This window comes from Lolium rigidum, chromosome 1, assembly GCF_022539505.1.
Source record: "Lolium rigidum isolate FL_2022 chromosome 1, APGP_CSIRO_Lrig_0.1, whole genome shotgun sequence".
NCBI classification, from domain to species: domain Eukaryota; kingdom Viridiplantae; phylum Streptophyta; class Magnoliopsida; order Poales; family Poaceae; genus Lolium; species Lolium rigidum.
The window spans coordinates 10,656,984-10,684,246 of NC_061508.1; the positions used below are offsets into that span (position 1 = coordinate 10,656,984).

The following is a 27,263-nucleotide window of genomic DNA, read 5'->3' on the forward strand; positions in this document are numbered from 1 at the left end:
GACAACCCCTATGGACTAATGTTTTCATTGAGTTTATATGAAGGAATATTCCATAGGTACTACTTGTACTCCATGTGTTGGATTCAAGTATGGATGCCATGAAGATAAAGGTATACCTTGTGTATTGGCATCAAGATCATCGGTATGAAGATATATATGTGATATGATCAAGAAGAAGAAATGAAGATGGAGTTCTTATGTGGAACTCAATATTAGCCATGCTCTATCTTAAGTGAGTATGTGAAGATACAAGGTTGAGTTGGGCAAGTTCAAGATGAGCATCTCAAGTGAATCACATGCTTGAAGCTTGCCGTCCATTTGGTGATAATGGACTTGTGAAGATATGCATCAATGAAGCTTTCCCATCATAGTGTATGGGGGAGCATTTGTGAGTCTTCACAAAGCAACAATGATCAAGTGAGGCATTCCGGCTTGTGCAGAGCTTGAAGAGTTATCATCAAGATCAAGCGGGATGCGCAAGACAAATGTATGGCATTGCTAGGTTTTCCTTTTTACCGGTCTCAAGGTGGTTGTTGGGAGACCGGATTATAGGATAGATAGCCGCACTATCAAGAGGGGCTTTCGGTTGGGTAACTTGATCACATCGTTTTAGGGAGCTCAATCCTTTGCATACTTTGCATATCCTTATTGCTTCTTGGTGTGTCTATGTGTAAGGTTCTTGAGCTTGTTGCTAGCTTTACAACAAGCCCAAGTTCATCGAAAACGGAGTTCGCATGCATCTTCTATTGCATTTTCGAGGTTGGGTGATTTTATCGGTTATTAATGATATAAGGTTCTACCTTTTATATTCATGATAAAATCCCCTCCAACAGATTCTTGTGTTTTCACTTTCCATAGGATAGCATTTGTTCTTATCTCTCAAACAAAATTGGTTTCATTCGATTCGGAGTTCGGGAGCATTTGTTATTAAAGAAAAGGTAAAAGAAGAAAAAGAAAAGGGCAGGGGCCAGCCAGCCGACCGGCCTAGCCACCAGCCCACCCGGTCCACAACCGGCCGCCAACCGGACCGGGCCAGGCGCCGGCTCACCCGGTCGAAACCGGCCTAGCCGCTTCCTCCGGCCCAGGTGCCGGCCACCGACCGGCCCGCCCGGTGCAGGCCCCGGCCGGACCGGCCACCCCGCCAGCTGGGCCTCAAAGCCCCGCGCGGCCCACCCCAGTTTCTCCCCACGGCTAACTGCCGCCCAGTGCGGCGCGCCGCCCCGCCCGGCTGCTGGTCCGGCTGGGCCGGATCCTAGGCCGGCCTCCTCAGCGCCTGGTCCGGTCAGCCGGCTGGGCATTTTTTTTTGGCCGTTTTTCTTGTCTTTTTCTCTGTTTTTCCCCCAACAGTTTTTATTTGCTCCTAGCTATAAATAGACCCTTCTTCCACCTTGAGCAAGTTAGTTCTTCCCATTCTCTCTCCTCCATTGTTGCATTTGAAGAACTTGCTCTCCCCTTTGATTCCTCCCATGATTCTTGCTATTTCTTGAGGGATCTAAGAGAGGAGATCTAGATCTACACTTCCACCAATCCTTTTCTCCTCTAAGTGAGGGAAACTCTTGGGATCTAGATCTTGGAGTCTTTTGTTGACTTTCCCCATTGCTCTTCCTCTCCAATCTCATCTTAGCATTTGTTGCTTTGGTGGGATTTGAGAGTGAAGGACTTGAACACCTCTAGTGTTCTTGCTTTGCATCATTGCATAGTGTTGAGCTCTCCACCACGATTAGTTCGAGTGAGAGACCGTGAGCTTGTTACTCTTGGAGGGAGACCTCCTAGTTGGCTTGGCGGTTGGTGCTCCGGTGATCTCTTCAAGAAGATTGTGAAGAGGCCCGGGCTTCTCCTTCGTGGAGCTTGTGAAGTGGTTGTGGAGCTTGCCATCTCCGGAGCGGAGGAAAAGCTAACCATAAGGAAAGGGCCATTATCCTTCGTGGGTGTGGTTCGGAGAATAGGGTGAGCCTTCGTGGCGCGGGGAATCCTTCGTGGGACCTCCACTCCTCCAAACGTGACGTACCTTCTTGCAAAGGAAGGGAACACGGGAATACATCCTCGTCTCCATGTGCCTCGGTTATTTTTATACCCGAGCTCTCTTTCCTTGTGATAGCCATCGTGCTTGAAGTACATATATCTTGCTATCACTTGTGCTACATATATCTTGTGCCTATCTTGTTTAGCTCTAGTTGTCATTGTTACACTTAGTTGAGCTTAGCATATTTAGGGTTTGTGCTTGTAAACTAAACGTTAGTTTAATTCCGCATTCTTACAAGACAAATCCGTAAGAGTTTTTAATTGCCTATTCACCCCCCCCCCCCCCTCTAGGCGACATCTCGATCTTTCAAGTAATAGCTGAAGTAGAAGATTCAACAACATCAAAGGGAGGTTGTGAAGTCATGCTAAAGGATGTTAATGCAAAGAAGTTGAAGATGAACAATGGAGCAAGCATCAACTCCAAGTCAAAACTTGACAAGTATCAAGTTGAAGATACCGAAGATCAAGAAATGAAGATGGACATTCTTGCTTGGTGGAAGAGCAATGCATGCAGATTTACAGTCTTTGCTCACTTGGCACGTGATGTGCTTGCTATTCCTATCTCAACGGTAGCATCCGAGTCGACTTTAAGCACAAGTGGGTGTATCTTAGATGACTTCCGTACCTCTCTTACTCCTTTCATGCTGGGTATGGAGGAACTAGCTGCAATTGAAAAAGGTATGGTCTTAGCTCATTTCTTTCTATGTATTTGTACTTGCCTTGTTGCATCATTGTCTCTAACTAACTATTTTTACATTGTTCACTACTTTTTTTTTGCGGTGGGCATTGTTCACTACTTAAATTGTAGAGCTAATCGAAGAACTTGGTGGCCTACACATTAGCAAAGGAAAAGTTGATAAAAAAAGAGGGCATGCACTTCCAAAACTGAGGAAAGCATATACATTTCCACACGTGGAGCATAATCTTAAAGCCTATAGGTACAAACACTAGACATTTTTAACATGTGTAATCTTGTTGTGATATTGCTTCCTATTTCGTTTCACATTAGTGCCTTGTTGAGACTAATGATATAATCTTGCTTGCTATTTCGTTTCACAGAGTAGTGCCTTGTTGAGACTATAATGATATAATCCTGCTCTGCTCCGGCCTTGGACGTGCAGGACAGCAGGAATGCAGGACTGCGGGTTGGTACTTGGACTTGAGGCTGAAGCCATGGAGAGATAGAGGTGGCTGTTGGATGCACTTTCAAACTATCGTTTCATTACATGAAGTTGTTGTTGTTGTTTGAACCTTGCTCAGTGCTTATTGTGTGTCTGTGTGAAACTTGAATTGTGATGTCGTGATGGTGCATTGGTGCTACTGCCACAGTGCAATTGTGCTACTGATGCGCGTGTATAGCATGTAGAAGGAGGGGAATGATTTTGAAATTCCCCAAAGCCTCATACCCTAATATTTTTATGTAGGAGGAGAATCTTTATGCACATGTTTGAGCTTTCGCCTGACAAGATGTGATGTGATCATCTGTCGGAACCTCTGAGATGCGATGTTATTCTTTCTTGAATAGTTCAATGTTCCTATTGATAAGGTGTGCCAATTGATACAGGCGATTTTTTGTCATGCTTCTTCATGTTCACAGTTTCATGTAAAAGAAAGTAACTGCATGACGTGGTTGTGACTATCTGTTACAGCTGGCTGCTAAGTTGGTCGCAACTTTGATCCAACCTTCAGGTTCCTCAGGAAAGAAGCACCATGCAGACTGATGACATCCAGCACATCCCCAGCTTCAGATTCCCTGCCTGAATGCTCATAGAGATGAAATGCTGCACTCAGGATGAAGCTGTCAGGTTTCAGCGACCTGCACGTCGTCTCAAAGAGCGATATGCCTTCATCGACTCGGCCGTGCTCTAGGTACGCCCTCATCATGGTCCTGCAACAGGCCAAATCCGCAGCCACGCCAATATCGCGCATCTGACTGCAGATCCTGTGGGCTTCATCAATCTGACCTTCCTTCAGAAAGTTGAAAATGAGGTGGTTGAAATGAAGGCTAGAAGGGGTTATGTTGCTACCCAGCATCATCTGGATGGCTTCCTCTGCTTTGGTATAGCATCCACCCTGGGTGTATGCCCTGATCAGTGCGAGATAAGTCAACGAGTCGGGAGCGTGACTGCATGATTGCATCTCCTGGAATGTAACCTCTGCGTTGTGATGCAGCCCAGAAGCGGCGTAGGCATTGATCATGGAGTTGAAACTGATCTGCACATTGAAAAGTCAGGTCAAAATCAGTTGCATCGGTCAATCTCAACACTGATAACATTGACTTCAGAAGTCAAAAGCCGACGAAAGCATACCTTTCCAGGCATGATACCACGTTCCTTCATTCTAGTAAATAGCAAAGATGCCTCCTGATGCCTCCCTGCAGGAATGGAACTTCAGAGACCCAAAACTAAATAGTACAAGCATAGGGGAAAACACTCGTCGAATGTGGAAAAAAAGTAACTTTCTTTGATTCGCCTACATAAGGTAGAAGAAACTGACCAGCCTTTCCATAGATGTTAAGCATGTTCGTGTATATCTTCTCATCGATGGGTAAGCCTAGCTCTTGCGCAGCAGTAAACATTTCAGTAGCCTTGTCCAGCTTTCCTCCTAGGCCATAAACACTGAACCAGAAAACTGAAGCTAATGACGAAGTGATCTAAAATCTCAACGCGAACATAAAGATGGAAAAACGATCATTGCATACTTCCAGATCCAATTTTTCTATGATGTATGAAGATTATCTACCTTATCATTATATTGAATGTCTGCAAGGACCGAGGAACACCTGAGGCTATCATGCGATCATATATGCTGACAGCTGAGTATAGTTTGCCTGCTTGGGAACTAAAGCTGAGGCAGTTAGCCATGGAATCCTTTGACCTGAAAAATGTTTGATTGTCCATCTAATGGAGAGGAAAAGATGTTATCCATACCTGACTCGAGCATCGATTTGATAAAAGTGTTGTACACGACAGTATCAAGCTCAACTTCACCAGCGAAACAGTCATGTATGATGTTTTCTGCCTCCTGAAATTTCCCTGGGGTGATTTCACAATGTGAGTATACACAGCAACATGGTGAAAACATGCACAAGGATTGGTAGCAGTTAAAAACTTGCTTACCATGCTTAGTCAGGTGAGTGACTAGTATGCTAATTGTCACAGCATCTCTAATATGGCCTCGATCAACCATTTCCATGAAAAGATGATATGCCTCATCAGTCTTGCTGCACTTACATAATGCATCGACCATGGCATTGTAGACAGGCCCTCCTACAGGAAACCATGCTGATGCCGACTCAAATAGTAATTGTGCTTTCCGTAACTTCTGTTTCTGGCCATATTGGACAATCAAAGTAGCTGTTGCAGAATCTTCAGGCTTGACTCCCAATGCAGTCAGCTGTTCATGAAGAAATTTTGCTTCTTCTGTACTTCCTGCAGCAGAAAACATTTAGACAACAGTAACAGAAGTACGCTCAGACATGAACACATGTTCAGTGTGGCACCTAGCTTGCTCACCTTCCCTAGCAAATTTTCTGATCAATTGGCACGCGATGGATGAACTCCCAGGTGTGTCCAACAAGGATTTCAATGTCGTGCTGAGTGCTGAAATGTCAGTCCGACAGTCTAGCATCTTCGACGAAGTATCTTCTTCCCGGATCACGCTAATATTATTTCTAGCATACATCTCAATAGGAGAAACCATTGTTGAACTCTTAATGGTCACCCCATCATTATGCATCTCTTTCAGTACCTTATTTGCATTGGCCGTCATCCCGCTTTTGCAGCAAACTTCCATCACAGTCATACAGAGGCCCTCATCAAGCTGGACATCTTCTTTTGTCAGAGCAAGCAGCACAAGCAGGCCACCGTACCGCCGCCTCCTCCATCACAGTTTCTCTCTTGCTCTGATGCTGACGTAACGTGTTGCCGAAGTTTCTTCTTCTGACTCAGTTGACGATGCATAGCTTGAAAAATCAGAATCGACCGCCGACGATCCCGACGAAATCGGAATTTCGACACGATACGACCCTTCCTTCTCGACGCGAAAGTGGAACCTTCCGAACGTCATCTCCAAGGGCTCCGCCAGATACGCATATGCATCCAAACGGGAGGGTGGGTGAGGAACAAAATCAACAAGACCAGCAGCGATCTGTTTACCTCGATCCATAGTGTTGCTTCCGGTTGACGATGTCGAAGATCTTGAACGTGCCATCGAGATCGGATCCTTACGCCTCTAATTCCCACGGACGGCGCCAATTGACAAGGGATTAACTTATCAATGCCTATGGATTGTAGGCTAGGGTTTAGTTAGAAGTAGAGGGCAAGTAGATCTCGAAGGTTTCAGCCGAAAAGTACTCGACGAATATGAAAACTAGGGTTTGCAGACAATGATTCCGATGATCTCTTCGTCCCTCGACTCCCCCTTTATATAAGAGGTGGAGCCGAGGGTTTCGTTTTGTACAAGTTACAGAGTCCGGGACGGTTTCTAACTCATCCCGCCAGATTACAAATAACACTTCCTATTACAACTCTATCTTTTCCTTTAACACATCTTGGGCTTCCGAATCTTCTTATTCTTCGGGTAGTGGGCCTTCAATAAACCCCGGGTACTATATTCGGCATGCCCATTTGGGATGCCTATGTCACCTAACCAAACTAAAAAGAAACATAACGAAACGAATTCCTCCTGCCGACAATGACCGAAATCCACCACACCTCCATAGACCTTAGGCTACACGAGGCGAGGTAGATTGGAGGCGGTATTAATGACCTTAGTTGTATGTATCATGTAATAGGAGTTGTAAGGAAGACCATACTTTCCCTGAACTGGAGGCGACGACATGGTTGCGGGTGAGGCGAGGAGGCGGTGATGACCGACAGCTTTGGCCTGAGGATGAGCCGGCCTCGTGGTCATTCACCGCCTTCTGGAGCCAAGACGGTAGCTTTGGCATCTTGGTGCTGGAGGTGGCATCGGCGTTGGATTTGGCGGTGACTGTTGGCACTGGAGTGAGCAGATGTTGTGGGGGAGAGACCAGCATAGGGACTATAAGAACACCGGGCCATCAATGTACGCGCTGGTTCATGTGCCTTCGTCTGCATTAATGGCGGCGTAGGAGCCCGGGCATTGATGGCTAAGTCTGTTGCGCGCGTCGGACAGCCTTCTACAGCACATTCTCAAAGCGTATCGGTCCACGCGTGACGCGGGTCGTCAATCTTGTCCAGTCAGCCAATAGTGGCACACAATTTCGGGAAGCGGCACGTGGGCATGTCTGTGGTGCATTGTAATTTATTGCGCTACTATTATATGAGTGCAACCCGGCCAATATGACCATACTTAGAAGTGGCACCCAAATTATGGGGTACGCCATGGGTAATGGAAATACTAGGGGCCCACCCTTTTATACTGTGTCATGGGTAATAACAGTAGCACACCAAATTCTTAGTGCACGATGGGCATGCCGTCCATCTTTAGTCTTGTTCCTAGTACCGAATGAGAAGAGGTGGCATTAAGGTGGATAATGGAGGGCTCCTTTGATTTAATGGATTTGCATAGGGATTATATAGGATTTGGTTTTTATGGGAAAAAAGTTTATACATGTTATTTGATGCATAGGAACACATCCTATAGGAAAAATTCCTATAGAAATATTGTAGTGTAATTTTTATAGGGAAAAAAGCATTAGCTAATTCCTCATGAAAAAATTCCTTTGCTACAATCAAACACACTTCATCTCCTATAGGATTCAAGTAGACATGACATTCCAATCATATACCTTTCCTATTCCTATGCTTTTTCTATCCTTTAAATTAAAGGAGCCCTCGGATTTGTGCGAAGAGAAGGCTACACAGTAGCACAGCTAGAGTAGCATGTTGGAGCAAAAAGGAGAAGGTTACGGAAGGATCCCATAAGATCAACAATTAAGTGAAGCAGGCTGTCTGGAGGTCAGCCCAGCCTTGTAGCCCAAGCTAGCGTTACCGAGAAATTTCTGAAGAATCTTTGAAAGAAAAAGAAATAGGGGGGAAATAGATATAAGCATCATGGAGCTGGGTTATCCCTCCTGCTGGCACGTCCTGCTTGCTCCTCCTTGTGATCGTTGTGTTTGCGCCGTGATGGGTTTTTTCCATCTATCAACTGTCTCCAAGGTTTTTCAGAGTAGCCTCCTTGTCTCTCATGCTCTTTGTGTTGTTGGGTGTGTGTGTTTTTTTCCTTTATTTCCCTCCTCCTGTTAACTCTGGTTTATTTGAATTTATCTTGTAGAGGCTGAAAAGGCCCATACGCAAAACCAGAAGCACAACCGATAAAACAGAAAGCCAGAAGAAGACCTGCCGAAATGGGCATATAGGACGGAAATACTTGGGCCTGTTTCACGATCAGACTGAGACTTTGGAATTCTTCTGATTTGGGCTAGTCTAGTTTGAAATAAACGACTGTGCATTGGGAGGCCCATTATAATAGGCCTTCCAAGGCCCACCCGTGACCTCGCTCACAAACGCAACTACATCGACGCGCCGGCACTTCGTCTCCTCGCCGGCGATCGTGGCGGCAAGCCGGCAATCCTGAGCCACCGTCTCTAGATGACGCTTGTTGCGTAGGCATGGCTGTAAGATACCGATACCGCCGTTGCGGAAGCGCGCGATGCCCGCAGGAAGAACCCTTGCCGCCAGCGCCAGCAAAGAGCAATAGGTATGAAAGCTCATCCGTACCCGAACACCGTTGCTCCGACTCCTCTTCTTTCTTAGTTCAGATTTCCAGGAGTGGGTGTGATTTTACCATGTATAACATCTCATGTTGGTTTTGATTTTGCTCCTAGTTCGGAAGGAATGCCCATTGTACGTTATGGTAATTTGGATAATAAATGGATGTAATGTAATGCAGTGTTCAGATCCGATGCATGGTGTGGAATACAGTGCTGAAATGTCATTTGGTTGACGCTGTGAGATTATGTCTAACAGGCCCCGTATAACCCGCCCACCCCGTAAAATTCCGGCGACATACGGGGCAGGCGCGGTTTGGGCCGTCTAGCAGGCCCCGTATTCGGGCCGCCCCGTTTCGGCGGAATACGGGGCCCAGGAAATCGGCCCGTCGCCCCGTACATATAGTGGGCGCGAGGTGCGAGTGAGGGGTTAACCCCTCACTCGCAACCCTAGCTCCGCCGCGCGCCGCCGCCTCCTCCTCCTCGCTCCGGCGAGAAATTAGCCGCGCCCCCGCCACGCATTCCACCGCCGCCGCTAGGATGGACTCCCGCCGCCACGATGAGGGCCTCGCCGGCGAGCGGATCGAAGCGATCCCGCTCGCCGGACACCGTAGAGGAAGCGTGGCGGCGGCAATGCAAGAGATCCGCCGCCGGCAGCCGTCGCGCGGCCTGCAAGTACAACGGCGCCGCGTCCGTCCCGGAAAAGCTAATCGACTTCGCGCGGGCGGGCGCCGGTTCATCGAGGATCCGCCGATGAAGCCGATGAGCGGGCTCAAGTTCGACGAGTGGCGCGCCGACCGGGAGCGCCGCCGCCTGGGCGAAGGAGGCTTGGAGCGGCGGGAGCACCGGCGCTAGAAGAGCTCCGCTCGCCGGCGATGACGAGGAGGCCCCCGACTTGTTGAAGGAGCTACGGCAGTTCCTGAAGGAGGACGCCAAGAGGAAGAGGGCGGTCGAGGAAGAGGTGGCGGCGGCCATCGCCGCCGCGAAGGAGGCGGAGTTGCGGGAGGCGGAGGCGGAGGCGGACTCGTACCTAGTCGACGTCCCCGAGTAGGATCGCGCATTCCGGATGTAGAATCAATGAAATCCGTAGTATGATCAATGAAATCCGTAGTATGATCATTGAAATCGAACTTCCCGGGGTTTTTATTTTTGAAAATACGGGGCGAAATACGGGTTCTGCTAGACGGAATGGCTCTTTCGTTGCCAACTTTTCGATACGGGCGAAAAGCGACCGGATACGGGGCGAGAAAAGTAAGGGGCCTGTTAGACCTGCTGCGAGGAGATCAACGCTGCTCGATGGCTCCTGGATGCATTTGGAGAACCAACCGGGCTGCACACCAACTTTGCTAAGAGATTGCACCCCCTAATTCGCTGCGACGGCCTAGACCTGCAGCCCTGCAGGACATGATCCAAGAGCTCTGGTGCCCCATGTCTACTCTGCCCCGCACGTACCTGGGCTTACCATTCTCAGTTTCAAGGCTAACCCGCGCCGAGCTGCAGCCGGTGATCGACAAAGCGCTAAACAAGATGTTAAGCTGGAAGAAAATTACGTCCATTGCCCGTCGTTCAACACTTCTGCTATAAGCCACCGGAGGCCATCCGTCAATTTGCTTGCTTGTGCTGCGTGAGGTTCAGCTCATCCTAGATCGCTTGACGTGGAAGTGGACGGCTGATGGTGCATACTCTGCGAGCTCGGCATACGCGCGCGATTCAGTTCGCTGGTTCTATCAGGCCGTCGATTCCGTGACCGCTTCTGGTATGGCCACTGTCCTCGGTTGCAGAACCTCTGGGTGTACGCTCCCGGGTTACGTTTGATCTACGCTGCAGGCCAGTGATGTGTGCTGATGTTCGGACTGTTAATTTGCATGAGTACATATAGCTGCAACCTGCAAAGGCAGAGATAGGCATAGGAGCAAGACAACAAGAGGGCGCGGAACTGTGTTGAGAGTTGAGGAGACTCTTACTTTCATTCATTCATGAATCAAGTGACGATGTTACACATGCGCGCATGACAAAAGAGAAGAAAAAGAAGAGGCGGAATTGCAGAGAGATTTATTCAACGGCGCGCGAAGGGGCGGAAGCCTTGGCTCACTGACGATGGAGACAGGCTGCTGTCGACCAGGCTAACTCATGACTGCTTGGCAGCGCGTTGGCGAAGAAGGTGCCTCCAATGGATCACCATCCAGATCATCGACGGGACTGCACGCGCGCGAAATGGGACATGGGAGAATGATCAAACTGACTGATAGTATATCTATCTATCTTGCAGTTATCAAGGTTTCGAATTTCGCCCGAAAAAATCGAATTTCGTCCGAAATTCGGCCATTTCGTTCTGGGCCGGTATCTGTATAAGCCGGTCCAAACAATTCGGCCTTTTTTGAACTTTCAGCCCGGCCCATGGTCTGGAATAGTCCACAGATATCCCCCCGTGGTATAAAAGCTCACACCGAGCGAGCCCTAACCCTAAATTTCATTTTTCCCCATCTCCACTTCTTTGTGCGGCGGCTGCAGGCAACACGATCCAGGGAGGCTGGGCAGCGCCACCTCCATCCTTCTCCTCAAGCAGTCCAGCACTCCCCCTCCCCCTCACAGCTCTCCTCCTTCACATCCATGGAGCACGAACAGCGGCCGTGCGGCCGGGGACCGGGTCGGCAGCACCACAATGGAGCGCGACCGCACCAGATCGTTGCTGATGGGGCAGCTAGGTTCGGGCGGCGGCCTTGTGGACAGCGGCTGCAGCAAGGAGCACAGCCACAATCAGCTGATCGAAGGATCGTTTCTGATTGCTGTTAAAATTCGGCCTTGCCATCCAGTTGTTGAATACTATTTCTTATGTGCTGCACACTATTTCTTGTTTGTATTGTATACTGATATCTGATGTTTCTTTGTTTCAAGATGAAGGTGCCTGGGAGCATAAGAGATTTTTAATTGATGGAAGAATGAGGGGTGGAAAACAATACAATGTTGAACTCTGCCCATTTGTGTTTTGTGGCTGTCATGGTTCATGTATTAGTTGTCCACTGTAATTTGGACTCTTAATCTGGTATGTTAAGACAGGTTAATATGGACTCTTGTGCGATTGGATTATACTATATTCTTTTGGTTTTCTTGATGGTTACCAGTAGTGTTTGATCGTTAGTTCAAGTCTAGTAAATATTGTGTTGATGGTTCGTTGATTATGCTATAACTCGTTTATTTTGCTGGAGATTCTGCCTTACATGTTATTTACATTTTCTTTGTCAAATTCGGTCAGTTTTCGTTCAAATTTCGGTCATTTTTCGTCCCAAATTTCAAATTTTGAAATTAGATTTTCGTCCGGGATTTTCCGAAAATTTTCCGAAAAACCGAATTTCGCCCATTTCGCCCAGGGACGGTAAATTTTGCAAAACGAAATCCGAAACCTTGGTGGCAGGCGGCGCCCCCGCGGCGACGACGAGGAGGAGCGTGTGCCGGAGGAGAGCGACCATGAGACGGCGCCGCCGTCGTCGTCTTCGTATTCACGGGAGGAGCAGGTGACGGAGACAGCGGCGCTGCGTGCGGCCAGCGGAGTGTGAGCCATCACCATGGACGCGGGAAAGTGAACGGATATGTTGGAGATAAGGTTACAAAATAGATTTTCTTTCTTACCCGGCGTGGGCCCCACCTGTCAGAACATACGACTAAAAGCAATAACCAGAAAAAGGTCATGTAAAATTTACTAAAGTTTACCAGAATCTTACCCAAAAATATCAATCACGATCAACTCGAACATCAAATGATTTTACAAACATGTTTTCTCTCTCCTTTTAACTACATTTATCAGGAAAATTACTACTACTGCACAACAATGATAACATCGATTCTTAACAGGCTAGATAGACGTTGGCTTAGCTAGCTAGTACAAATACACAACAACAGCACTATACAATTAGGCAACAGCAACAACAACAGTCTACGTGCTCTCTGGTCTATTAGCCGGCAGCAGATTGCTGCTGCCACTCTCCTGCTCCGACGAGCCGCGAGGAGCTGAGCTCCGTCGTGCTGTAGAAGGACTCCTCCGGGTAGAACCCCTCGTCCTTCTCGTCCTCCCACTTGAGCACCTCCCGGATGTACCGGAAGGCCTCGTCGACGGTGGGCCTGTCGCGGGCGCGCGCCTGCCACACGAACAGCTTCCGCCCGTTCGTGTGCGCCGCGTACAGGTCCTTGAACTTCATCGCCACGTAGTAGAACGCCTGGTGGGCCATCGACTGGTTGTTGTTGTGGGTCCGGAGGGGGCCAAAGTCGCTGAACCACTCGCAGCCCGAGAGCGGAGAGCGCCCAATCTTCTCCTCGAAGAGGTCAAACTTGTTGAGAACCAGGACAAACGGCGTGTCGCGGAAACATGGATGCCTGCTCAAAGTATGCATAAATTCAGTTGATTTTGATCTCAATAATTAATGCTGAACTGACTCCGGGACAATGTTCTCATTCTCTATCTATATTAGGCAATACAAATAGATAATGTGCAGTTTGCCGAAGTTTTAGCTTCAGTTTGAACAAGATCAACCTCACAAAAGCTAGAACTTAAAATATGTAATGTTGTAGTATTGAAATTACAGGACCATTCGGTAAATGCAACTGATAGAGTTACTTTACCTGATTGTAGACTCAAACAAGTCCCTGCTTTGAATCATCTTATTCACGAGGCGCCTACTGCCGCCACTAGCAGAGAGTCCCAGCTGGTCATAGTCGCTGAGTGCTACGGAGAATATCACCACACGGACATCCTCAAACATTTCTACCCATTTGCAGCCCTCATTCATGCCCTTGGCGTTTACTCTGATTAGCTGATATCTGAGAGGAATAAAAGTAGACGAGACAGCTAAGCTTTCTGGGAGTTGTTTCAAACGAGAAAGAAGTCATCAACCCAATCAAACATAAATAGGAGGCAACCTACATAGTGCGCTGATACAGAGGGAACAAGTTACAATGCTGTGCTTTTTTTACCATGAAACCGTAGGGAAAAAAAACCTACGGTATAGTTTTTCGTGCTTTTTTTTACAGCAATCTACCAACAACAATGTTGATAACTTGAGAATTCTTTTGTTATCATAAAGAAAGAAAATGAACAAGTGGGGAAGGAGACACACTCGTATAACGACATATAAAAGGATTTCGATGCAGTTTTGACCTGAGCCAGGAAGAAAGAGCTTACTTGTTTAGTGCCTGAGAGGTCGGGTCATGACTGTCACCATAGAGTTCTGACATAGGGCTCCGTTCATCCAGAGTGAAATCAATAAAGGCCAATCCATTTCCTTGTGATACCCCTTCAGCATATATTACATCTTTCTCTGAAGGTTCATACTCATTACTTGATACTTCAATTGCCTTCAAGAATGGCATAGTAAAGAGAGATCAGTATTTCTTATATATGCATTATCTAAACCCCAATCGATAAGTAGAAAAAATAAAGTAAAGAGTAAGAAAACAGAATATTTTGTCATAATGTTCTGAAATAGATTTATGTGTATAGTATCACTTCTCATTATGTACATGGTATTACTTCTCTTTGGGTACTCAAATAACAATTAGAGTGTAAACGCAAAATAAGTGACAGCTCATTGTGCTATGCTGGACACCATTGTCGACAAAATAAGGGTGATAGTGGGTAGAGTCCAGAAACACAAAAAGGCCTTGCGGGATTGATAACTTCCAAAGTGTAAGTTCTATTTCTTTTTTTTTTCTCGAACACACGCCTAGGCGTGCATCATTATATATTAGAGAAAACCGCTGAGAAGGCGGGAGCATACAGGGTTGTAGCAAGGCTACCCGAATTTGAGAGAAAACAAAAAAGAACTATACAGGTGACTACGGGCAGCTAACTTTGTTAGGCCTGCAGGTGCTGTAAGTTCTATTTCTGAGAGACTAAACTGAGCATGTAATGCTTAGTTGCCATAATACGAAGTGCTGGTGTAGCATAACCAAAGAAATGCAAGCTGTGAACAGGTTAAATTAAGGCGGAAATCCGCATGAAAAGGCTTTGATTTATACCCTGCTCAAAAAATATTCAGCAACTTCAGGGAGAAAATGCAATTCGTCCTTTCTTTTATATGTTGCTTGTATCGCAGGGTCCTTCCACATCTCATCAACAACTGGTGCATATTCACGTGTAGCTGCAGGGAAGAATGCATCTAGGTCTCCCATTGCTATGATGTCCAACAGCCAATCAGAGAACTTCTTTAGCTTTGCATTTATTGAGTATATGCAAGAGTTGGAATCACTAGATTTGTTTTCATCTGCATAAAAGAAACCAACTTCAGCATACTGCATATGACCTTCAAAAATATGATAGGATCAAATATTAGCTGGCCCTGCTACCTTGTTGGGTATCCCCATCTTCTGAATTTGGGTTATTTGATATAGCCAAAGCCTCCTCCTCGAAGCGCTCACGGCCCTCTAACAGAATCCCGAGGTACTTGAACATGTTGCTTTGGATCATTAGTTTGATATTGTCAAGTTCTTCTGGGGTAAATCTAGTTCCATATAGTAACTTAGCCTGTGTTATAAAACCAAACGTCATGAAATTACATACAAAACAAGGAGAAATGTCAAAAGTAGATGAATCAGACTGTCAGGACTCAGCTGGAGATTGCATGATAAATCTGATGATGGACAACTTGCATGGTGTTCCACAAAGATTTAAGACATTTTAATGCTTAAAGGCTTAAAACAAAGATACCTATCAGGTTATGATGACTAGACTAATGTATAAACAACCCCTAGCTTGCAGATGATTGTACCATGGCACGCATGCAACTGTCATCTAAAACATTAACACAAGTCAACAACTAACCAAGCTACAGAACAGAAAAAAGGTTTATACATCACCGAAATAGCAACTACATGACAAGCTTCAAAAATCAACTTCAAAGCCATATTTCACTGGAGCAGTATGGGTAAGTTGAAGCCAACACCAAATAAGGATATAACAGAACCTAATGCAGTTTATTTTCTACAAAATCCCAGCAATTTATAAATTTGCTCCAACCTGCTTAAATATGGTGCTTGTTCCAGCTCCAGGTGATCCAAGAATAAGAAGTTTTTGTACTCTTTTCTGGTCTAAGTAATCAGGCACTGCTCTTGCTGAATAAGGAGAGTCGTCTTTGGGCTCATCAGAGTTTGGAGGAGGCACCGGTAGTGAAACCATGGCGCAAACAAAACGTGTGAAAGGCTGTATAACAGGGGGCACATAAAATCTAGTCATAAAACAAGCAAAAAAACAGGAAGGCATGAGTTAACTAGTTTTATGAAAGAAAATTAATTAATTAAAACTCCATCGAACAAGATACATACGGACTGCCATATTTTTCCTTTGATGTTATTTTGGCCTTCTTCCTCATATCCACCATCATGATAGACCCAAAAGTGGGTATCACGGGGACATTGGACTTGTGCTATCTGCAATGATGCAGATATTGTGGAAAACGCAATCAGATAGTGACACAGCATATTTAAAATGTACACAAAATGATAAGGATTCTCAATTGTATATAGCTTAGAATGTGCATCAATACCTTCAGAATTTTCAGTTCAATCTTGGTAATTTCCCTTCCATTCATGTAAACCTGAGTGTTGCCATTGCTGGCATCAGGCTGAATCTTTCCATTGAAGTTGAGGTTAGTGCTGACAACCCGATTCGGCTTTTCCCCAGCCTAACAGCATAAACGTAAAGGTTAGTCTGCAGCAATTTCAGGTTTCAAAGAAAGGTATACGTTGCGCGCGCTACTTCCAATAGGCTTACCTTTCCCCACAAGCCCGACTCCTTGTCATACCAGTATCTCCCAGGTTTCAGATTCTGAGGAGGCCGCGAGCAACTAAGCAAGTCCGACATCTCTTCCTGGCAAAGAGGGCAGCCATTGACGATGATTTGCTCGGGCCGGAGCTGGTTCGCCTGGCACTCCCTCTCGGCCTTCAAGATCTGCCTCACCTCGAGCGCGCTGAGCAACCGCGACAGTATCCTGGAGCTCTTCCCCAGCTTGGACCGCTTGCTCTCGTCGATGGGCATGCCGATGCAGGTGATGCACTTGCGGCCCTCCGGCATGGACCCCATGGCCCTGAGCAGGCAGTAGCCGCAGTACCGCTTGTCGCAGACGATGCACGACTCCTTGCCCTCCCACTTCCGCTTCCCGCACCGGTCGCACGTCTTGCCCCTCTTCTCCTTCCTGGTCACCGCCGCGAACTGCTCCGACCTGGTGTCGCCGAGCTCGCTGCTGTCGTCGTACTTGCCGTCGTCCGCCAGCCCGAAGGTCACCACGTGAGATCTCCTCCCCTCCGGCGCGGGCCTGTTGTGCCCCTGCCAGCTTCGCGCGAACTCGCTGGAGTCGTCGTCGCGGTCGGAGCCCCCCTCGTCCTGAGGCGCTGAATTGGCGGACTCCGAGCTTGCCCTGACCCGCGCAGGCGGCGCCGGCGGCGGGTCTGCACGCCGGGGCCTGAAGACCGGCGCCACGGGCACCACGCTGTTCCCGAGCCTGTAGGACCCGGACACGGGCTCGGCCGTGGGCACGTCCGCCATGTCCACCGGGTCGATCCTGGGGACCTCGTAGGCCACCGGCGGGCCGTCGTACTCGAGCGCGATGGAGTAGTCGAGGTTGCCCTCCGGGATGGTGGTCCCCGGCGGCAGCATCCGCCTCAGCATCTCCTCCCAGTTGCCCTCGCCGCCCACCGCCCCCGCCATCTCCCGCGCGCGCGCGCAATCCGCCGAACACCTACCTCCTCCGCATCAGCATCAGCGAGAGCGAGAGCGAGGCTCCCAAATTACTCCCCTCTGAGCTCCGTGGACTCGCCCCACAGAACTCCGGTATTTTCAGCGCCGAAAGATGGGAAATTTGCCGTCGTCGCCGCCTCGGCTCGCGCCGGCGACGGTCAAAGCCCGCCGCAGCACCACCCACCAACTACAAGAATCAATCGCCAAGCTAGACCCACCTCCCTGCTCCGGTCAACCAGAGACCCAGACGCAAATCTTTGAACGAGAAAGCCGCCGCGGTTTTGCGATTGGGATTTGGAGGAGCAAAGCAGGCAGCGAGCCACCAACCGCACGCTCAGAAATCACCACACCCCAATCGCTGGGACTGGAAAATGGGGAGACGACCGTTCCGCTCTTTCCACACCACGCCCCAATCAATTACTGTGATTAATTTGGAGCAGTAATTTCTTTTTTTTGAGAATATTTTTATGCATCCATAACAAGTGATGTTATATTTTTTTACAAATAGGTCCTTAGAAATAAAAAGCATTACAAGGAGGACCTCCACTTTTATAAAAGGAACCTTGAGGAAAAGTTGAAGAAAGCAATCAATTCTCTCTCCACCGTGGAAGAAGATGCAGTGGACACCGTGGCCACCGGCGCCATCGTCGGGGACGAAACCACTTGACGCTAGGCTAGCGTAGAGCATCGTGACGGAGTAGCTGAAGGGCCTCCATACTGGCACGCCGACCACGGGGTTGAAGAAGTTGTAGGGCGCACAGCACCACGGCATGGAGCGACCTCGATGACCATGGATAACCGCAGCGAAACAAGGCTTCAATTGATGAACTCCGTACAAAATCGCATCTCCATGCCATGATGATTGATGCAGAGTAGCACTCTAGCACCCTCCCTCTCCATCTCCTCGATGGCTGAAGAAGAGAAGCCAGGCTGCCATCTCCATCGAATCCGCACAACAACAAGCCTCGAGAGTCGAGACCAAGATCTTAAGGACGAATGAGCTTTATTTGACGGGCTTGCTTCCACCCCATCCACCGCCATCAGCTCCCACCTTAGGAGGACCACGGGCAAGATGATAAGAAGCTTCCCCTGGCAGTAGCTCAAAGGCACCAGGAGCACCCGAGACACTAGCATGAAGCCAACCACAACTTAGCAATCAACCCTAGATCTAACCTATGGCTACTACTGTATAGGGAGGGGTCCTCGCCCCTCACCGTTGGCCACGCCCGGAGAGGAGAGGTGAGGGGTCCTAACAGCCCTGGAGCTGGAAGGGGGAGAACGGTGGGGGAGGGGAACGAGATCGGTGGGGAGAAGAGGGGAAGTCAGGACTAACTCTTTCTCACATTCAAACCAGAAACATTTATCATAGATAGGGGAGAGTATTTGTTTGGAGCAGTGATCGTTGGGAATAGATAGAGAGTAAATTCTTAGCACTGGAAAAAAATCCATTAACGGGGCCAATAGATTTGCCAAGACGACTACTCTTTCAAATTTACATGACTTGAAGTTCGAGGGTGCCGTGACCCGTAAGTTCACCTCTCTTGATGGTGGCAAGAAGAATTTGTGGTCGGGCGGGATGCCGGGATTTGATGTGGAAGATCCTCACATTTTGCTTGGTGATCGTGTTTATCTTTAAATTTTACCACAACCAAAGTGACAATTTAACTATTTGATTTATCTTAGACCATCTCATGAATCATGAATGCTTTGCTATCGTCTATATCATGTCTTTGTGTTTTCTCTGCTTTGCGTAAGCTGATTTGTTTACCATCAATATATGTATATATATGTATATATATACACACTTTAGTTGACATTATTGAATAATAATAGATATTATATTGCCGTGTTTATCAATCAATGCATACGACACATGTTTATCGTTCTTTTCAGACAAAATGTTGATGTGTGCCTGGTAGATTGATTACGGATAACATTCTTTTGGCATATGAGAGTTTTCATACTATCAAGAATAAAAATGAGGGTAAGGAACAATTTTGTGCTCTGAAGTTAGGTATCTATAAGGCATATGACCTGGTATAGTGGGTTTTCTTGGAGCACATGCTATCTCGTCTCGCCTTCCATAGTGGTTTTGTGGAGCTTTTAATGGCATGTGTTCAGTCGGTAAAGTACAAGGTATGATACAATGACCAAGAAATGGAAGGTTGTATCCCTACAAGGTATGTGTCCGGCAATGAGATCCATTATCACCCTATCTATTCTTAATTTGTGTAGATGGTTTATCTAGTGCTTTGGCTCGTAGAAAGGAGGTTCGTGACATTGAGGGTATCTCATTTACTTTTTGATGATGATTTCTTGATACTTATGAAGAAAAATTTGACTAATGCAACCTCATCGAGGCAATTATTGGAGCAATATTGTGCAAGTTCTGGACAAATGGTTAGTGAAGCAAAGTGCAACATATTTTTTAGTCCCAATGTGGAGGTCAATGTGAAAACTAAAATATGTGAGGAGCTAAAAAATATGAATGAAGCCATTTCAGACAAATATCTTGGTCTTCCCGCCATCGGGGGTCTTGATAAGACTTAGAGTTTTTATACCTGTTCGAGAGAGTTCGAGAGAGTGACAGTTTTCAACATCCCAAAAATCTTGTGCAAAAAAATCAATGACGCAATGGCTGAATTCTGGTGGGAAGATACAAATGACAAAATAAAATGCATTGATTTTCTTATTGGAGAATGTGTATTCCCAATAAATGGGTGGTATGGGCTTTTGCGATCTGCATGCTTTTAATCTAGCAATTCTTGCGCAGAGCGGAATTATTGGAGCCTGTTGTTATCCTTTAACTAATGTTCCAGATGTTACTACTGCAGAAGCTCTTACTCTTCTCAAAGGAATGGAATTTCTTGAGAAGTCGTTTGGAAGCCAGGTTTTCATTTTATTTGTAGCATTTTGAAATGAATACATGTATTCATTTCATTTACATTGTAATTTCAGAAATTGACACTTGTTTGGTTGCCACAGGAATTGTAAATGACAGTAGAATTCAATATTGAATTTGTTTGGTTGCCACAGGAATTGTGAATGACAGGTTTCAGTTCGGAATTGTGATTACACATGGCATCATTTTGCTGGATTTCAATGATAGCCCAATTCTGTGGCAACCAAACATCCCACCTATGAAATTTTAAAATAAATTTCAGGATTCCGGACTCAAATGATGGATATCAAACGACATTCGAGCAAATTGGTTGTTCACACGTGACCTGTTGATTCCGATTCTCTTGAGCTAATCGAGTACTGTAATGGATTGATTGAGCTTTTAAGTCCATACTCAGCAATCTTTGCTGAACTTTTTTGTGAAAGCGAGTCAAATGTGTAAAGTTTAATTTCAGCACTGTCCACGGAAGTCGAATGAGATAAAACAACAGATAAAGCAGAAGAGGCAAAAGGCGAGCCCACATCCAGGAATTTTCCGTACTAGATCAACTCAACGTTACCGAACCCACTTTGAAACTCTCTTCTCTTCACGGTTGGCTGTAAAAAAGAGAGTTTATTTTACCTTTTCGTAATTCAAGATGCAACTATGTTTTATCTCAAAAAAACAAGATGCAACTATGTTTTCCGGTAATAAACAAAGCGCCAACTTGCTTTCCCTCCAAAATGAAAAGTCAATATATAGTTAGTTTTCTCTCCTTTTCATAAGCCCATTTGTTCGCCATCAATGCGTAAGACGCATGTTCATCGTCCTTTTCAAATGAAATGTTGCTGTCTGCGTAACTCATCGGCGCCGAGTGGTTAGGTAATGCTATTATCCAGCTACATTTCTATTTCCCGTCTCGGTCCACCCGGCTCCGGTCCGTAGTCCCATGTATAAGAGCATCTCTACCGCCACTCCCAAATAGTCGCCGACAGAGACGCCGGTATAGTCATATAGGGGACGCCGGCACAACATCCTCCATTTGAGGGAGCTGCTCCCACACCGGCGCGCCTCATACGATAGCTCCAATAGATAATTTGAATTTAAAACTCAAACACAAGCATAAAAATTCGAACAAGTTAACGAATTTAAAGTTTGGGCCAACACACGGCCACCAAATCCGAATAGGTTTTCGAATATGATGTTTGGGCCAACACACAGCCATCAGATCGCCATCTTCGGCGTAAAAAACGGCTTCCAAGCCAGATGATCAGATGAACGAGGTCACGGACGGCTCAACCTCGACGACTTCCTCATCGGCGGCGAGCCCCGGCGGCAGCTCCGTCGCTGCAACAGGATCCACGGTCACCAGGGGAGGTATGAACGTCGACTGTGCCGGGGGAGACGCCGACGCAGCTTGCACCGCTATCACCTCTTGGCCGATGCGCTCGTGGTACATCTCGTGCCACGCCCGCACCAACGGTTCCATCTTCTCCATGTCGGCCATCAAGATCTTCGATTCTTGAGACATTTTGGCCAACGATAGCTGCATCGCTTCGTTGGTGGCCTTCATGGCAGCGGCGTGAGCTTCCATCTTCGCCGCCTCCACCCTCTCCCTCTCCAACTCGATCTTCATGTCTTGCTTGTCGAGGATTGCCTTCCACACGACGACGGTCCTATCCGCCGCTTCCTTGTTCTCCACCGAGAATGAGGTGATCATCTTCTCGATGGAGGCGTCCATGGCTGCCAATACCGGCGCTGCATTCCTCTCGGCCTTGGCCTTCTTGTTGCCAATGGGGCGCCCGGTGGAGGCGCTGGCTGGATCGACCGGCCCATCTTCCCCGTCATTCAATAGAGTGTTGAGGAGGTCGTCCCATTTCTTGTAACCTTGGAGCTTGTTGTAGCAATGCACGAAGGGGAAGTCCTTGTCCTCGTGTTGGTGCTTGTACATTTCGAGAGTTTGGAGCATCTAACAATACATGATGCAAAACAAGATATGGAACAAGTTAGATCATCAAATATATATGAAAATAGATGGATCGTCAAATAGATATGTAACAAGATCGATCATCAAATAGATATAGAACAAGTTGGATCATCATTTCATATGTAACAAGATGGTTCATCATTTCATATGTAACAAGATGGATCATCATTTCATATGTAACAAGATGGATCGTCATTTTATATGTAACAAGATGGATCATCAAATAGATATGTAACAAGATGGATGTTGTGGGTATACTTCATGGGTGTACCATCGACAGTGCCTAGATCCGGCAAGCCCGGGTGGCCCACAGACGGTGATGAGGCATGTGGCCCATCGGGCGGCCCGATTCTTGTTGATCATGAAGGAAGAAGTCCGGCCCAGGATCAGTAAGCCGGATCCGTACCGACACTAGGAGGAACCCGGATCCGGGCAAGACCATGAGGGACCCGGATCCAGTACGACGTATATGGAAGGCGGATCCGTGGCGTACACGGCAAGACATTGTACCATAGTTAGGCTATCTGTAATCCAGCTAGGACTCTCCATGTAAACCCTAGATCCGTGCGCCTTTATAAGCCGGATCTCGGGAGCCCTAGAGGCACAACCACAACTCATTGTAACAACGCGAAAGCGCCCGGATAATTCCGGACAAGCAGCGGTAGGCCCTGTCATCGTGCGGGTGTTCCGAAGCTGGGTAACTCGCGTACCACCGTCCCGTGTGCACTCCGCCCTATGGCCCCTACTTCTTCTCCCCCTCGTGAGGATCCCTCCTCCGAGGTACCGTCGATTAGGCAACGACAGTTGGCGCCCACCGTGGGGCCTGCGGCGTCTGGAGGCCGGAATCGGTGGGTTCCGCCATGGGAAGCTACGACGACACCATCGTTGTGGGGCGTGTCCTTTACGCCGGAAATCTACCGATCGTCCCTCCGGATGAGTGTTGGATTCCGGCTAAAACCGACCCCGTCAAGCTCTCCATCGTCCCAGTTGGCGGCATACACATCTTCATCGGGGAAACCGTCGATTCCGACGGAAACCCACCGGTAAGTAGCGCCGACGCGACCGCCGCCGAGCAGGACGCGGTCGCGAGGATCCGATCCGAGACGCGGGAACTCCCTAGCGAAGATTCCGCCTTAGATCCGAAAAAATCAAAACCCACCCAATCCGCCCTCGAGCGAGAAATAACGGTGGAAGACCAATGCGGATCCGCCCGGGTCTCCCGGGTGTTAGAAAAGCAAAGGTGTCACTTCGTGCACTTCTTGGCCCATACCGCCGGAACCGCCCTTCAAGAAGCCGGAGCTGGTCCCGAGCAGGCCGAGGCCCCGGAAAACAACGCTGCTCCCGATCAGCAGGAGGCTGTCGGAGAAAGCGGAACTCCGGCTGAAGAATCGATTTTGGGAAATCTAAGCCCAATTTCCGGAGACACCCAATCCATGGACACTGAAGAGTTCGATCGCAAGGTGAAGGAATATGGATACGGTGATCAGCCTGAAGTTGATTCCGCCCAGCCAAAGCAGGTACTTGCAACTGTAGCGGCGCTGGGAGAACACGGATCAGAAGAGGCAGGCACCCAATCCGACCCCCAGCCATCCCATCAGGGATCTCCAATGTCGCGGGAGCGACCCCGCAGGGACTCTTCCTCGGAGGACCTCCTGTCGCCTGAAGAGATGGTCGCACATGCAGGCATGGATGCGGTTTATCGCTCGGATATTCTTAACAAACTCACCACTCCCGAAGACGTAGAAGCATTAGAAGCTAAAAGAGTGGAGCTGCTGGCCACAACCAAGAAGTTTAAGGACACCGCAGCCGCCATGCTGGAGGAAAGGAAGCACGCCGCAGTCTTTGTGGAAGACTTCATCCAGCGTGAGCAGGAGGTGGACGAAGGACTGGCAAAGGTCAAGGAACTCCGAAAGCATTGGGAGGACAAGATCGTTGAAGCTCATCAGGAGGTAGAAAAGGTCCGGCGTGAGTTGATAGCTCCCCGCAGGATCACCTTCGCAACTCCAACGGAGCAGCAGCCGTTCGCAACCCCAAAGGACAATATGACGAAAGCTGCAGAGATCTTGAAGAAAAGTAACGAGGAGATTGACATCGACTACGTTCGCACGCTCGTCGCTTCAGCGGTGAAGCAGCAGAGCAAGGCAGACACTTCGCGCAAGTTGGAGTCTAACCCAGAACATTGCATCTCCACTGCGCACAAGGACGCCCACGACAATCGCCATCGAGATGACGAATCGCGAACCGGATCCTCGGAACGAAGAAGGAAAGCCAGGGAACACCCAAATCCGATCCCCGTACCATCAAAGACGCCACCGTCAGATCCAAGAAAGGGAAAGGATGCAATGTACTCTGGACGGGACAAGTACCGCAACCCCTCTCCTCCGCCCAACGGTTACCCGCGACCCTCTCGCCGCCGTAGTCCAGCCGGAAACACCAGGCCTCAGGGGCATGGTGGAATTATTATCCGCGACAACGTGCTGCCCTCAAGAAACAGAAACAGGGAGCGCACGCCGGAACCTCGCCGGAACCAGAACAATGATCGTGAGCCCGAGCCTAGGAGGAGTCGGGATGAGGAACGCGATCCGGAACCTCGCCGGAGCCGGAACGACCAGGGCAGCCAGCGCCACGGCGAAGGCAGCCGCAGGAGCCGGAGCCAGCACCGGGAGGGCCGGGGAGAATCTGAAGGCGGAAGCAAGAGGTCGGATCGGCCCCCTCGCAGGTCTCCCTCACCACCACCTAGCGGTGGCGGCGGAGGTGGAGGCGGAGGCGGCGGCCGAAGATCTCGCTCTCGCTCACAGTCTCCCCGCCACGGCTCGCGTGACGCGCGGGAACGCCTCAACGAATACAGAACCGACTACATCGGCCCGAAGTGCTTTGGCGGGATGATTCGAGAGGAACCAAAGCCAAGGATGAACCTCAAGCTACCCGGAAACCTGAAGCATTATGATGGCACCGAAAGGCCGGATACCTGGATTGAGGATTACTATAATGCGGTAACCTTCGCCGGAGGAACCCCTAATATCGCTCGCCGCATGCTCCAGCTTGTACCTTGTAGGTCCAGCCGGATCCGGCTCGGTGACCTCGAGAAGAACTCCATCTTTTGCTGGTTTGACCCGAAGACCGCTTTCGAGAAACACTTCGGAGGCACCTACAAAAGACTCGCCACGGCAAGCGACTTACAAGCTTGTATCCAGAAGAAGGGAGAATCCTCAAGAAACTTCCTCACGCGATGGTTGGCATGTAGGAACGAGTGCGAAAACGTCGACCACACCACTGCCATGTACGCCTTCATTGGTGGACTGCAGAGAGGAGGATTGCTGAGGCATAAGCTCACTTGTTTAGCTAACGCAAATAAACTGACTTTGGATGAAATGATCTCCATTGCCAGTGACCATACTGCCGCCGATGATGACGCAGGCGGTGATATCGCGGCCACAGCAATCCCCCTACACCAACAAAAGAAGAACCGTGACAACGGCAACAACAGCAGCCATAAACGCAAAAACCCTGATGACCAGAAGAGTGGCGGATCCGACATGGTCGCCATGGTGTTCCAACGCGGAGGTTCAGGAGGCGGAAGAGGACGCGGCCATGGAGGCGGAGCCGGCAGGGGTCAGCAGCATGGCACTGAGGTCACAGCTGGCGGATCCCGCGCCCCGCAAACCTACGAGGAGTATAGAGACATGCCCCTGCCCGGCCCACTTGGATCCGGTTACAGGGAAGTCCACTCACACCAACCGCAGCCGCAAGTGGGTCAACGATCTAAAGAACGACCCGAAAGGAGGACACAAGCGTGCCCGGAAGCACCGCCCTCGTAGCAAAGGAGGCAAGGGCAATAACAAAGAAAAGGACGAGGACAGTTCCGAGGCGATGGACGAGGATGATAACTCGCCGGATCCCAAAGCCGGATCCGCAGGTAAATCCAACCCTTCGAGAAAAAGAGCGTGGGGGCTTACCACACTTTCCTCGGAACCCCGACAGTCCGCGCTACAAAGTCAGCTACCCGGATCCTGAACGCCACAGTTCCGGCTGTGCCGCAGTATGTCAGGTGGTCGGAAGTTCCGTGCACATTTGACAGAGAGGATCATCCTGCCATTGTGCCAAAATAATACTACGCCTTGGTTGTAAGTCCCCGCATAGACGGGTATGACTTTTCCAAGTGCCTCATGGATGGTGGAGCCAGCTTGAACATCATGTACCTGGAGACTCTGGAGCGGATGAACCTCACCAAGGAACAGCTAAAACACAGCAACACTGAGTTTCACGGCGTGGTTCCGGGTAAGAAGGCAAACTCCCTCGGCAGCATCACACTTCCCGTGGCCTTCGGCGATGTTCACAATTTCCGCGAAGAGAAGATCACGTTTGAAGTTGTGCCCTTTAAGAGCTCCTACCACGTCATCTTCGGCAGGCCCACCTACCACAAGTTCCACGCAAAGGCGTGCTACATCTACAACAAACTCAAGATTCCGGGTCCTAATGGTATGATCACCGTAACCAGAGACTACAAAAAGGCTCATGAGTGCGAGTTGGGCGAAGCCGCCTTCGCAGAGTCTGTGATATCTGGAGAAGAGCTGAAAGGCTACAGAGCCGCGGTGGATCCGACTGAGATGCAGACCACCAAGAAGCCAGATCTCCGAACAGAAAAACTCCTTCAGGGCCGCGATAGAGACCAAGAAAGTCAACTTCAAGGAAGATGACGCTACCAAGCAAGTCTCGATCGGAGCCAACATGGACCCCAAATAGGAAGACGCGCTCGTCGAGTTTCTCCGTGCTAACATGGATATCTTCGCATGGCAACCTTCTGACATGTCCGGAGTACCAAGGGAACTCGCCGAGCACTACCTCAACATAAACCCGGGAGCTAAACCGGTGAAGCAAGCTATGCGACGCTTTGGAGATAAGAAGCGCCGCGCCATAGGAATGGAATTAGCAAAGTTACTAGAGGTAGGTTTTGTAA

The 27,263-nt window shown here is 48.6% G+C and overlaps 2 protein-coding genes across 2 annotated transcripts; both read right to left on the reverse strand.

Annotated features, from left to right (window-relative positions):
* Positions 1–3,492: 3,492 nt before the first annotated feature.
* LOC124703939 (pentatricopeptide repeat-containing protein At5g27270-like) lies at positions 3,493–12,281 on the reverse strand. Its single transcript, XM_047236175.1, has 8 exons — positions 12,118–12,281; positions 5,538–5,899; positions 5,142–5,453; positions 4,953–5,057; positions 4,765–4,852; positions 4,519–4,640; positions 4,332–4,396; positions 3,493–4,236 (listed from the first exon to the last, which is right to left on the reverse strand). The coding sequence occupies exons 1-8, from the start codon at positions 12,279–12,281 to the stop codon at positions 3,679–3,681; spliced, it is 1,776 nt and encodes a 591-aa protein (XP_047092131.1). The 3' UTR covers positions 3,493–3,678.
* Positions 12,282–12,431: 150 nt separating this feature from the next.
* LOC124684910 (extra-large guanine nucleotide-binding protein 3-like) lies at positions 12,432–17,825 on the reverse strand. The gene is made up of 9 exons (XM_047219167.1): positions 16,476–17,825; positions 16,249–16,386; positions 16,028–16,132; positions 15,723–15,905; positions 15,053–15,230; positions 14,726–14,970; positions 13,890–14,062; positions 13,331–13,528; positions 12,432–13,084 (listed from the first exon to the last, which is right to left on the reverse strand). The coding sequence occupies exons 1-9, from the start codon at positions 17,406–17,408 to the stop codon at positions 12,667–12,669; spliced, it is 2,571 nt and encodes an 856-aa protein (XP_047075123.1). The 5' UTR covers positions 17,409–17,825; the 3' UTR covers positions 12,432–12,666.
* Between the last annotated feature and the right edge of the window lie 9,438 nt (positions 17,826–27,263).